The sequence below is a fragment of the Cynocephalus volans genome, chromosome X (assembly GCF_027409185.1).
Source record: "Cynocephalus volans isolate mCynVol1 chromosome X, mCynVol1.pri, whole genome shotgun sequence".
Taxonomy (NCBI): Eukaryota; Metazoa; Chordata; class Mammalia; order Dermoptera; family Cynocephalidae; genus Cynocephalus; species Cynocephalus volans.
In genome coordinates, this window is record NC_084478.1 from 159,171,104 (window position 1) to 159,182,877 (window position 11,774).

Sequence of the window (11,774 nt, forward strand, 5' to 3'; positions counted from 1 at the left end):
TAAGAACAAACTCTAGTGTTTTGAGCCATGAATAATTCTGATAAACGTCATGTATTTCTTCAGATCACCACGAACGCTATGTAACTCACGTTGATTTTTTTTCTCTTTAGGGTTTTTATGTATAGACAGGTAATGCTTAAGTTGTTCAAATTTATTTTATAGTTATGTAATGCATGGTATATTTTAAACAAGTATTTGCACGATTTAACATTATAAATCCAGGGGTTTCAAGATGCAGGCCATAAAGGTTATCGATTTACAAATACTATCGAATGTTCTGTCCTTGCATGCTTTTTAAAAAAACTTTTCAGATAATCTTTACACAGAGTTGTTACAATGCCACAAATTAAAAGGACTGTTTTGTTCCAGTTCCACCAACTTAATCTACGTGCAAGATGAAGGACCCAGCTGAGGTACAAACAGTGGTACCAGTTTTCTTGAGTTTGTTTTGCAAAGCACAAAGAGACGAAAGTTTTGCATTGGGGTACAAAACAGAGTTGCCTCTTGAGGTTAAATTCAGTGTATTATGTGTATAAAGCATCCCTTTGGCAATAGAGTTTGCAGTATCCCCACAGGACTCCACAGTATAGGTTTCATGTAGTACGTCTATTAAGTAAATTATCTTCTATTTGACACGTCTTTGCAGCTACAGTTAATGAGACACCCTTGGAAACACTTGCCTCTATGCCTATTGATAATATAGTATTTGGAAGTTAGAAGTCAACAAAAGGCACTTTCATCATTAAATAAATGTCCTTTGTATGAAGTAAGATTGCATGACCTAGATCTTGTTCAAAGCTGTTTGCTCCTCAAGGACCTGTAGGTAGTCAGGGGAACTCTGAAGTTTTGCCTTCAGTTCAAAATACTCACTCTTCCTTTGCTCCACAACAATTTTACTGTGGTTGCCACCTATCAGTGACTTCTTGTTTTTTTTGTCTTGTTGTTTTTCTGGATAGCGAATCTCAAAGCCACTGACACCTATGCTATTATACTCCTTTTTGCTTTCAAGAAAATTCTGAATAAACACATTGGAATCCCTGCTGGGGAATAGTTCATCCAGCTCATCAATTGTGCTCAGTCTCTTCCTGGTATCCACATGTAATAAATCTTTCTCCTTGTCGGCAACATTTCTCATAATGACTTTCTGTCCTGGAGGATCTGAAAACATGAATCCGGTTTCTGACTCTTTCAAGCCACAGGTGTGGCTCTTGCTCATCTGTTCTATGGTTTGTGGAATAAAAGCTTCTGTGCTCAGTCCATCTTTTTTATTGGTTTTGTGGTCATGCTTCCTTAGCTGCAGCTGCATGGAGCCACATTCCGGATTTCCCAGGCCTTCGTGCTTCACCGTGGGTTTCTTGTTGCGTCGCAGCACAAAAACAAGAAGGCAAAAAGCAACAAACACAGTTAAAATAAGGACCACTAAGATACTTAAGATTAAAATAGACAGAGGCACTGGGCCACCAGGAGGACTTCTAATGGGCCCCAACGGGGTGGTGAATGTAATGACGGGTGCAGGGCTCGTGAATGGTGCAGATGGCTTGTTTAAAAGTTTGGGACATAAGATTTCATTTTTGAGGGACTTTAGTTCGATGTTGGCAAACTGAACAGGTGTCTCACATTTCAGTTCTTTCACAACAATCCCATCGTTCAACTTCTCCAGCCACAGCTTTAACGCCACCAAGTCACACGTGCAGTCCCAGGGGTTGCCCTCCAAGTCAATTTGTGTAAGAGACTGCAGCTGATCGAGGACCCCACTGACAGGGAGGTACATGAATTTGTTATTCCTCAGGTTCAGTCTAGCAAGGGATGCTCCAGAAAAAATGTAAACAGGCAGGCTCTTTAAGAGATTATTGTTTAAGTACAGTAACTGTAAATTTGGCATGGAGTCAAAGGTGCCTGCTAAGATTTCCTTAATCAAATTGTATTCCAAGTACAGATACTGCAGGTTATGAAGGCCTGAAAATATTTCAGGATAGAGTCTTTCGATCTGATTGCCATTGAGATACAGCCTGCGTAGATTAGTAAGATTGTGGAATACATCTCCCTTGATCACTGTAATCTGATTGCTGCCTAAATGAAGCAAATCCAGTCCTTCAAACTCTGTGAAGTCTGAGATGTCCACATCTTTGATGCTATTGCCATTGACATGCAGCTTCTTGGCATTTAAAGGTTTCGGTACCAGTTCAGACATGGACTGAATATTTTTCTCTTGGCAGTTAACACTCAGTCCCAAATCGGAAGGATGTGTTTTGCAAAAGCAAGGTGCTGGGCAAGGTGTAAGAGGAGGCACCCTAGTTTGGTAAGACACAATCTGACTGAGATTGCGGGTGGAGAGAGCTTTGCCTGCCACTATGCCAGAGATTTTGGAAGGATTTGTCGTTTTCGGTGGTTTGGTCACTAATCTGTGTGAGGATGTTTGGGTAGTGTGACCATTGGGAGTGGTGTAGCCATTGTCCAGTTGAGATGGAGGCAGGATGCGTACATCAAAATCACTGCCTGTTCCCATGGGGCATAATTCTTGTTTGTTGGTTTCTTTTAAAAGTCTTCCATATAAGTCACTGGGAGTTTCACAGATAGCTTCTCCTATGTAAATGTTATATGGCATGTTCTCCAGCCAAGCTTTTAAAGGCAACAAATCACAGCTGCAGTTCCAAGGGTTGTCTTCCAGTTGCAATTCAACGACACGGCCAATGTGTTCCAGAACTCCGATATAGGGCAGCTTCTGGATCCTATTCCCTCTTATATCCAGATGGGTCAAAGATGCGAATCGAAAAATATTATCAGGAAGGAATGAAATCAGATTGTCATTAAGAATGAGAACTTTCAGTTTGTGGAGCTTATTGAAGGCTCCTCGTTCAATATACTTGATTAAATTGTAGTCAGCCTGGAGATACTCCAAGTTCTCTATACCAAGGAAAGTGTCAGCTCGGAGAATCTTTAATTCATTGTTGTTCAAGTGCAACTGCTTTAATGCACTGAGCCCAAGAAAGGCTCCTCCCTCAATGTTCTGCAGTTTATTATTTCCCAGATGCAGGGATACTGCGTGTGAAAAATTCAAGAATGTATTTGGGTAGAGGATATTTAAAAAATTGTTTTGGAAATTGAGGTGATAAAAATTAGACCAAGGTGGTTTCAGCTGATTTGGTCTGTAGACTGAAACCTTCTCACAGTTGACATAGAGCACATTTTCAACTGACACGCAGGAGCACACATTGCAAATTTCCACTGATATGTCAGAATCTGCACTTGTCGAAGAAATCAGGGCTGATAAAATCAGAAAGAGCCAAAGAAACATCTTCTTGTAATCAGCAAACAACTTTATGCTTCTGAATAAAGAGAAATAATCTAAAAAATAAAAAGAAAATATTTTTCAATGGTGATTACTTTAAAAATTATTATTTGTGTTTAAATCATACCATAGTGAACACATGGCTTTAATTACTAGGTGTCGTATTCTTAAGACACCCAAAACTCCAAATATTTGCACTCAGTCAAAAAATAACAACTACTAAAATTGCCATACATTTTATTTCTATACCCATAGTTTACACAAAATTTTCATGTGTAGGATATACAACAAACAATACGAAAAGAGGTTAATCATGCTTAAACCTTAACAATCCGAAAATATTTTTTCTACATGCAACGCTGTGCTCTGCCCTTGAACACAGGCCTTAAGCTTCCTACTTGCAACTCAAATGACCAACCCAGGCCACCAAGTATGCCATGTAGTTTGTACCACAAAGGCATTTAAATCAGTGGATATCTATTCCCTAGGCTTCAGCTGCTAGGTAAAGAGGTTGAGTAGAAAAGATATTAGAGCCCAAGGTTCAATGGAGGACGGCAATGGGAGGATTGGGTAGTTTAGAGGGGCATTTAAAAGACCAAGGTGGAAGGCACCCTGGGAAGAGATTTGCCTGAGCTTCAGCCCACACTGCCATGAATCAGTTCACTCCTGTACACTGCTGCTTTCAAAAGCACAGATGACCGTGTGGGGTTCTAGAAAAACAACTGAGTAGGGGCTGGCCAAATTTTATTTTCAGGTAAATAAATGGTATCTAGTTTCCTTTCAGTTATTTTCCAAATGAGTGGGGTTGGGGCTTTTATCTTTGGGTCCTTGAAGGCAGGAGAAGAACCTGCTTGCTCCTGCGTTGTAGAATTTCCATTCCCAGAACTAGCTCTCTTGCCTGCCTGGCCCTCTCTCATCCCTTCATTTGCCATTTTGAACCCAGCTCTGACTGGCCCTTGGCTCAAATGCTTATCTCCTTCACCTTGACTACAGACAGCAAGTGCGGAGGAAGAGGAGTTCACACACTACAAATCTTTGAGTAGCTATGCAGTACCAGATCCATTCAGTACAGCACATTTTTGTCCTACAATCATCAGTTCTCAAACACCCACTTCCCCAACATTACCACCTCCATGTCCCTGTCCATAAACAAATAATCACTTGTTGGTAGAGTTTAATGCTAAGCAAATTAACCCGTTGTAGCCAGCTCCTTAAATACTGCATACATACATACATAAACATATACAATGCTCCCTAGAAAAGATAAAAGGAACACCAGCAGCGTGCATTTTATTGATGCAACTTTAGCCATGTGAATCTTCTTGATCATGAATTGGAAACTGCCTGCAATTTCAATATGGTCACCACCAAATATTGATTAAATAAATAACCAGGAACACACAATGAGAGATTGATGCAAAGAAGTGTCACAAAGAAACTCCTTTGTTTATTTTGCCCATGAGAAATTAGCTAGTAGTAAAACCGAACATGTCTCAAGGTAGACAACCTATAAGCCATGACCAGGAGAATATGCATTTTAAGTAGTGTGGTTCAGAATACTGCCGAGATGCTATTTGCTTGCCATATACGTGGGCATCTCCCCTATTCACCATGATAGCATGCTTGGCATTACAAAAAGAAGTCATAATTCTTAAGTATGACATCACCTAAACCAACTTCCATTGTAAAATCAAAATTTCACATGGTCTTTTTTGCCTTGTTATAGATGGGTTTTTAACAGCTATTTTGATTGAGTCATTTCTCGTTACTAATCACCACCACCCCCCACCCCAAAACAAAGAAATCAGAAATCTGAAAATGCATAAGAAGCTGCCCTCCTCCTCATAATTTCTACTTTAAGTAACAAGGGCGGGGGGAGGGGAGAGGCGCAAGGACAAGCTAGGAAGTTCCCAAACGCAGCTCTTGTGAAGCAGCGGAAGCCGCAAGCAGCTGGAGAAGCAGGCAAGGGAGAGAATGAGCCGGTCCGCCGAAGAGAGAGGGAAAGAGGTACTGAAAGGGCAAGAGACCATGGAGAAGTGGAGAAAGAGCTCAGAGAAGGGAGCTAGATAAAAGGGTAAAAAGGGGCACTGAATGTAAGCCAAAGAAAGCGCACATTCACTTGGTACCACTAAAACGTGCACATTTAAAAATAAGGGGAAAAAGGCAAAATAGAGAAAAAGCAAAACAAACAAACCAACAACAAAAACAAAAAAAAAAACAAAAAAACCGCAGAGTACGACTTGTATGCAAAGTGCCACCTCTCAGGCTGCCGAGAACGGTCCGTCTTCCTATCTGTGTCTCGGTTTCTCGTTGCCCGGCAAGACGCTCGGCTCCCACGGCCGGCCAGTACTGCACAAACCTAGCCTTCCTACAAATCCGGCATCTACGAGAGTGCCGCGCCTGACGCTCTGCGCTCGGGCGAAGGGAGCCGGCCTACGGAAGGTAGACCACCAAAGGGGGGCAGTGGGCCAAGGTGGCTCCCAGACAGCTGACGTGAGAAACCTCCGCCGGCCCGCCTAGGGCTGGGATGGGTCCGCGAAGAGACCCGGCCACAGCCGCCCTCCTGTGCGCTACCTCGGGCAGGCGGCGACTCGGGCGGAGGGGCCCCTGGCGCTGGCGCGTACCGCAATGTTTTGCCGCATCCCGGTGCCCGAAGCCGACGCTCAGCCCCCTCTCGAGTCCCTGGCCCGAGAAGCAGCCTCCCGGGCTGGGTAGTCTTCCCTGCTGCGGGAGCCTTCAGCCCCGCTGCGCACACATTTCTCCGCGCGCTCCCGTCCCACAAGGGGCAGCTGCTGGAGTTTCGGCCTCTTTAGACCCCGGCGTGCGTTGGATGAGAAGGAAGAGATGGCCAGCTCAGGCCGCGAGGACGACGGCAATGGGGCGTCACTGACACGCTTGCCACAAGCAGTTACCCCGTGGCTCCGTGGCCGTGGGCGGCGGCCCAGGCTGCCTCTTGCCTGTCCCCCACCTCCCCTAGCCAGCGACATAATCCTGCTCTCAACAAGCCAGAAAGCTCAACATTTAGGCACCTTACAAAGTCGCGCTGCCAGCGCTAGCCCGGTTTTGTAGGGCTTTTAGAGTTACCCACCGGCTCCTCCTCTCGTGTTCCCAGTCCTGCCGGGTGCCAGCAATCTCCGACCAGCCCGCGGGCCACTGCCCGGAGCCCCAGATCCACGTCCACGCAGAGTGTCTGCGAGTGGGGCACAGAAAACAAAGCCCAGCGTAGCGGCCTCGACAGTCCGCGCCGCTGGCGACCAAGACACTTTCCCGGCTGCTCTGGAGGTGGAGGGGGAGCGATGCTAAAGACACCCGGATTCTTTCGGTCCTCAGGGACATGGGCCCGCGCCGTGGACAGGCAAGTGGTGGTGGTGGTGGGGGGAGGAGGTGTTAGCCACCACCGCCACTTCGGCCACTCAACCGGCCCCAAACCAACAGGACCCAAACTAAAAATAAGCTATCGGCCCCCCTTCCACGCGCACGCACGCGCGAACACACACACACACACACACACACACACACACACACACACATACACACGCGCGCGCGCGCGCACACGAGCTGCCGAGCCGAGCGGGGATAAGGCGGCGCGCGTGTTGGAGCAGCTCGCGCAGCCCCCGCTGGAAATTCACCCACCTTTGGAGCCTGGCGTCTTATGCAGGGCCCGCCGCGCCCGCCGCGCCGCGACCCGCGCTGCAGTTTCTGCGATGGTCTCTACGCGATCCCGATCTAGCTCCTCCGCGCCCGCTCGCGGGTCAAACCCACCGAGCAGCCCTAGCAAGCGAGCAGGCGGAGAGCGGCGCGCGCGCGCGCACCCGGCCAGACACCGCGCGCGCACCCAGCCCCTCGCACACGAGCTGCACCTTTACATACACGCGCTGAAAACCCGCCCCCGCCCCCGCCCCCGGCACACACGCAGCTCTTGCTCCAGACACCCAACCCCTTCGACCCCCGCATATTCCTGAGTCCCCCCCGTACTCCGCCCAAACACCCCCACTTGATTTCTCTTCCACCCTCACAACGAGAAAGACGGAGCGCTTTCCTCCATGCATCCGCCTCCTCTTTTTGCCTAAAACACCCCCTAGGAGGAGCGACCCCTTTCCTCACGCTTAGAGTCCCCAGCCCTCTAATGTGGGGGCTCTAGTCTCCATCCCTCCACCACCACATACATGCACATATGAGTCCTTTCTCCTCCCCTCGTCCCCCAAGAAAGAAGGAACACACACACACACACACACACACACACGCACACCCGGGGCGTTCCTTTGATAGAGCAACGAAGAACCCAGGAAAAGCCAAAGAAACATGGGAGAGCCTAGAGGGAGGGGGGACCAAGGGGATAGACAGGGTCATCGAGTCTCCGCGGAATTGAATAATTCCAGGATGGAGGGGGGTGAGTCAACATCAATGACATTCAAATGCAACAATCGCACTTGATTTTCGTATCGCGAGTACGGTACCTTTGGCTAATTGTCACCCCGAAGAACTGAAGGCTCCGGGAATACTTCTCGGTAGCCGGCGATCCTGGATGGAGCCGTCCTGGGACCAGTTTTCTGGGATCCAGTAGTATTCGCACTCCCCCTACCTGTCTGCGCGTAAGGGGCCGGGGGCTTTAAGGCAAAAGTGTGAGGCTTTTTCCCAAATTGAGAATATTTAGCGGGGCTAGGAGGAGACGGGTTAATTCTCCGCACCTTAGAACTCTGCGGGCCTTAGGCGCAGAGCGGATTAAGCGGGCTGATTAATAAGCTGGGGGTGGGGATAGGGGATGGGGTAGAGGAAAGAGGTGTGGGACTGAGAGAGATGCCGCACTTGCGACCAAAAGAAAAAAAAAAAAAAAAAAAAATCTGTTTTGGCTACTGAGCATGCCCAGTTCCTAGCTCAAGCCCTATAAGGGAGGCATTGTGTGCGTTCCGTTTCTCCAGGATTTGGTGGTGACCGGGAGGGGACTTTGGTTGGGGAGGAGGGTGGTGGATGGGAGACGTTAGGGAAGTGGGGTGGAGGGACAAGGTTTGAAGCTTTGGTGCTGTGCAGAGGGACTGTGAAGAAGAAAGGGGAAGAGACCCACGAGATACCTTAGGGAGACAGAGAGGAGAGGAAGTGGACTAAGAAAAGTCACTTCTGTAGCCCTTCATTGTCCATACCAAAGAGGTTTTGCAGCTGAGTCTCAAACATCCAGAGGCTGCAAATCCAGCTTGTGGATAGTCTAGGCCCCTTCTACTACCCATTTGTTGCTGCTTCCACAAGAGGGTAGGCATGTCCTGAGGAAGGGTTAATGTTTAAACCAGTCTAATGCAGGTCGGTAATTTAGTTAATAAAGCTTTTTAAGAAAGCAAAAAATGAACCTGGAGGCGGGGTGTGTGTGGGGGGGGTGGGGGGTGGGAGTTTGGCTGTTTGTATGTATTTCAAATACCTGGCTTTTCTAAACCAGAAAAGGCTAGAACAGTTTCTTTCGCTCCCCTCCCCCAGCCTTGCTGTTTTTGTGGGTGCTTGGCTAAGAAAAACAACTCTCTCTTTACTTTGAGTCTGTGGGAATAAATTGGCTTGAGGTAAATAGAGCTAAGTTATAAATGGGGAGTATTTCCCTAGGACTCCCGGTAACTCATTCTTTTCCACATTTCAGGTGATACTGCCAGGCCCGTTTCTTCAGGAGCTGTGTTCTGCCCAATTCACTTATTCAGATTCCAGTGGTTCTAGCCACAATAAGGTATAGCCAATTTCCAGAATGCTTTTACTTGAAAATGAAAAAAAGTCTTTAACCTGAAACTAGCAAGAGCTTTGAAACCAGGATTGAGCTGTCTGCCTGCCTGAACTCCTACAGTTAAACATTTACCATAATTGGTTGATGTTTAAAGACCCAAATCCAGGCCCAGAATTTGATAGACAAATGATTTATCATATTATTTGCGAATAATGTCCTACTGTCTATATAGTCTGCAGTATCTATTAATATATGTATTTTTAAAAAATTTTTGTCAACTTGTCCCTCAGATTATAATTATGCAAATGTTTGCCGGGTACAGTGTGTCTACAGAAATGCACATACAATATTTAAATAAATATTTAAGTAGATATGCATATATAGGCGTATTTTTTATGACCTTGGTAAATATTACAATATTACATCTTTCATCAAGAAAGCTTTCTCCACCTCACTCTCCATTGCCTTCAAAAATTTCATCTTCTCTTTTAAAAACAACCTAGAGGCAGAAATTGAGTGGGCAGCAATGGTAAAATTTGCTATATTCAATGTGAAATCCATTATGAAAAAACATTGCTTAAAGAAACGCTAAAGGATACATCCATAACAACATATGTACTTATTACAGCTCCTCTTAGTAAGGTGAAATGTGTTTCCTCCATAGGCAACAGCTGCAGTATGTTGAAAAATCCCTCTACTGTTGTACATTTGAATAAAACAGATCCTGCTAATTAAGAACTCACATTTGCATTATATTGCATAATGCAATTTGAAAGTGGTAATGGATACCAAAACAAGTTGGCATTTATTTTAAATGCAAAGGATTTGGGAAGCTACAATATATTTTATCAGAATAGGTGAATTGTTTGTCCTTTACTGTAAATGTTAACAAGATTCAATAGAATGAGCACAAAAATTTTACCTGAAAATATAATGTACATTCCAAGTACTGACATAGCTGAAAATGCCAGATTTGGACAGTAAATATTAGGTGATTTAAACGTCTATCTTTACTCAACTTTAGAAACTGTTTTGAGACTTAGCTATATTAAACTGCAATAACTGTGAATGTTCTTTTTTCATATGGATATGGAGATAGAAATCTGAAAGCAAGTTCAACTAGAGCATCAGTAAATTGCAATTAATAATGGTGCTAAGAACTTATCAGTGGTTAATATTCAACTCATTAAAATGAATACTTTAAAATACACTGTTTTGCTGCTTAAAACAGATAAACAATCATAAAATAAAAATAACAAGTCCCATGTTTTATGCTTTTATTTGATTTCGAAGTAATTTAAAAACCCAATCCTTTAGTCTTGTGTCTCTTTTCTGCCTCCTAGAACTACACATGACATCTATATAGAAAAATAGTAAACTAAGGGAAATTGCTAGCTTAAGAAAAAAGTAAATATATAAATAAATAAAAATGTTAAGAAGACTCCAGCACTACTTATGGCAGTTGAAAGGAAAACAAAGTTGATGTTCTTCCTAAAATATATGAATGCAAATATTGTGAGTTTTGCAGTAGCCTCAGTTTTTCTCCAAATGTACTTAATCTTAGCTTTGCAGGAGTAAAACTGGAACCACAGGGCTACTCTGATATACTGTGTCTTCCTCCTTCAGGGCAAATAAACAACTGTACCAGGAATTTCAACAATGTTTGAATATCCTTAATTCTATAAGCAGTTTTAGTTATTAAAACACTTACCAACCAAAAATAATTATAATGCCAAGTCTTGGCCCTAGCCCATGGTCTTTAACTTTCATTGTATTCCTCATTTATTCTGCCTTGTCTTACTGCTGTTTAAAATCAAATTAGCCTAAACTTTGACATCCAGATATTAAAGATCATTCTGTGTACTTCAATATTGAAGATTTACTTATACTGTGGCATTTTAACAATTGCGAACTTAGCATTTCTTGTAGAGAAATACAAGCAAGTTTTTAGGATGTTAATATATCTTCTGGGAAGAGACTTTTCCATGATCAAATAAGTATAAAAGACTCTTGGTTCCTTAAAGCTAAACGTTTTATGAATTTTCATTTACCAAAGGAAAAGTGATATGGCACCTAGCATTTCACAAACTTATTTGACAATGGAATCTTTTTTTGATTATGTAAACTTTGAGAAACTTGTACTGATTGCTCATCTTTTGCAAATCTTATGGAATTTAAGAGCTGAAAGGCAACTTACAGTTCATAATCGAATCTATACAATAGTAGATAGTATTTATTGAGTGCCTCTTCTTAGCCATGTTGCCTACAAATATTATTTAATTTAGTTCTATGAATAAGAGATTATTATACTTCTTTAAAAAAAATGAGGCTCAGGGAGGCTAAATAATTTGCCAAATGTCACATAGTCAGTAAGTGACAGTCAAGATTTGACCCCAGGTCTTTGAAGGCTTTTAGTAGCGCAAACTTTTTCCACAGGGGAACCAGGACACTTTCAACTTTGAAAGGAGACTAGATTAGAAAGCAGAATAGATTTTCCAAAGATAAATACTTGGGGCATAAATGTTTGCAAGTAATAGAGTGTCAGTACTCAGCACAAGAATATACCAATAAAGAACGTGAAAAAAAAAATTCACATCAATTATGCATGACAGGGTCTCTTAAATCAACTGATTTTACCCTTTGCCAATCAATAGTGGGCTCATTTCATCCATTCTCGTCTTCTAACCCTCATACCTGAGTTGATTCTGAATTTGTGATGATGTCTCACACACATTGCTACTGCCAACTGGAGCCATGTAAAGGAGTATAGTGTTCATCCCGAGACTTATT

The 11,774-nt window shown here is 43.8% G+C and overlaps 1 protein-coding gene across 1 annotated transcript; it reads right to left on the reverse strand.

Annotated features, from left to right (window-relative positions):
* Window positions 1-781: 781 nt before the first annotated feature.
* Window positions 782-6,971, reverse strand: SLITRK4 (SLIT and NTRK like family member 4). Its single transcript, XM_063084475.1, has 2 exons — window positions 6,923-6,971; window positions 782-3,345 (listed from the first exon to the last, which is right to left on the reverse strand). Exon 2 carries the CDS (start codon window positions 3,293-3,295, stop codon window positions 782-784), a length of 2,514 nt encoding a protein of 837 aa, XP_062940545.1. The 5' UTR covers window positions 3,296-3,345; window positions 6,923-6,971.
* Window positions 6,972-11,774: the final 4,803 nt, after the last annotated feature.

Bases quoted from the DNA above. Each gene is read 5' to 3' on its own strand.
- SLITRK4 (XM_063084475.1), bottom strand. From the start codon at position 3,295: ATGTTTCTTTGGCTCTTTCTGATTTTATCAGCCCTGATTTCTTCGACA.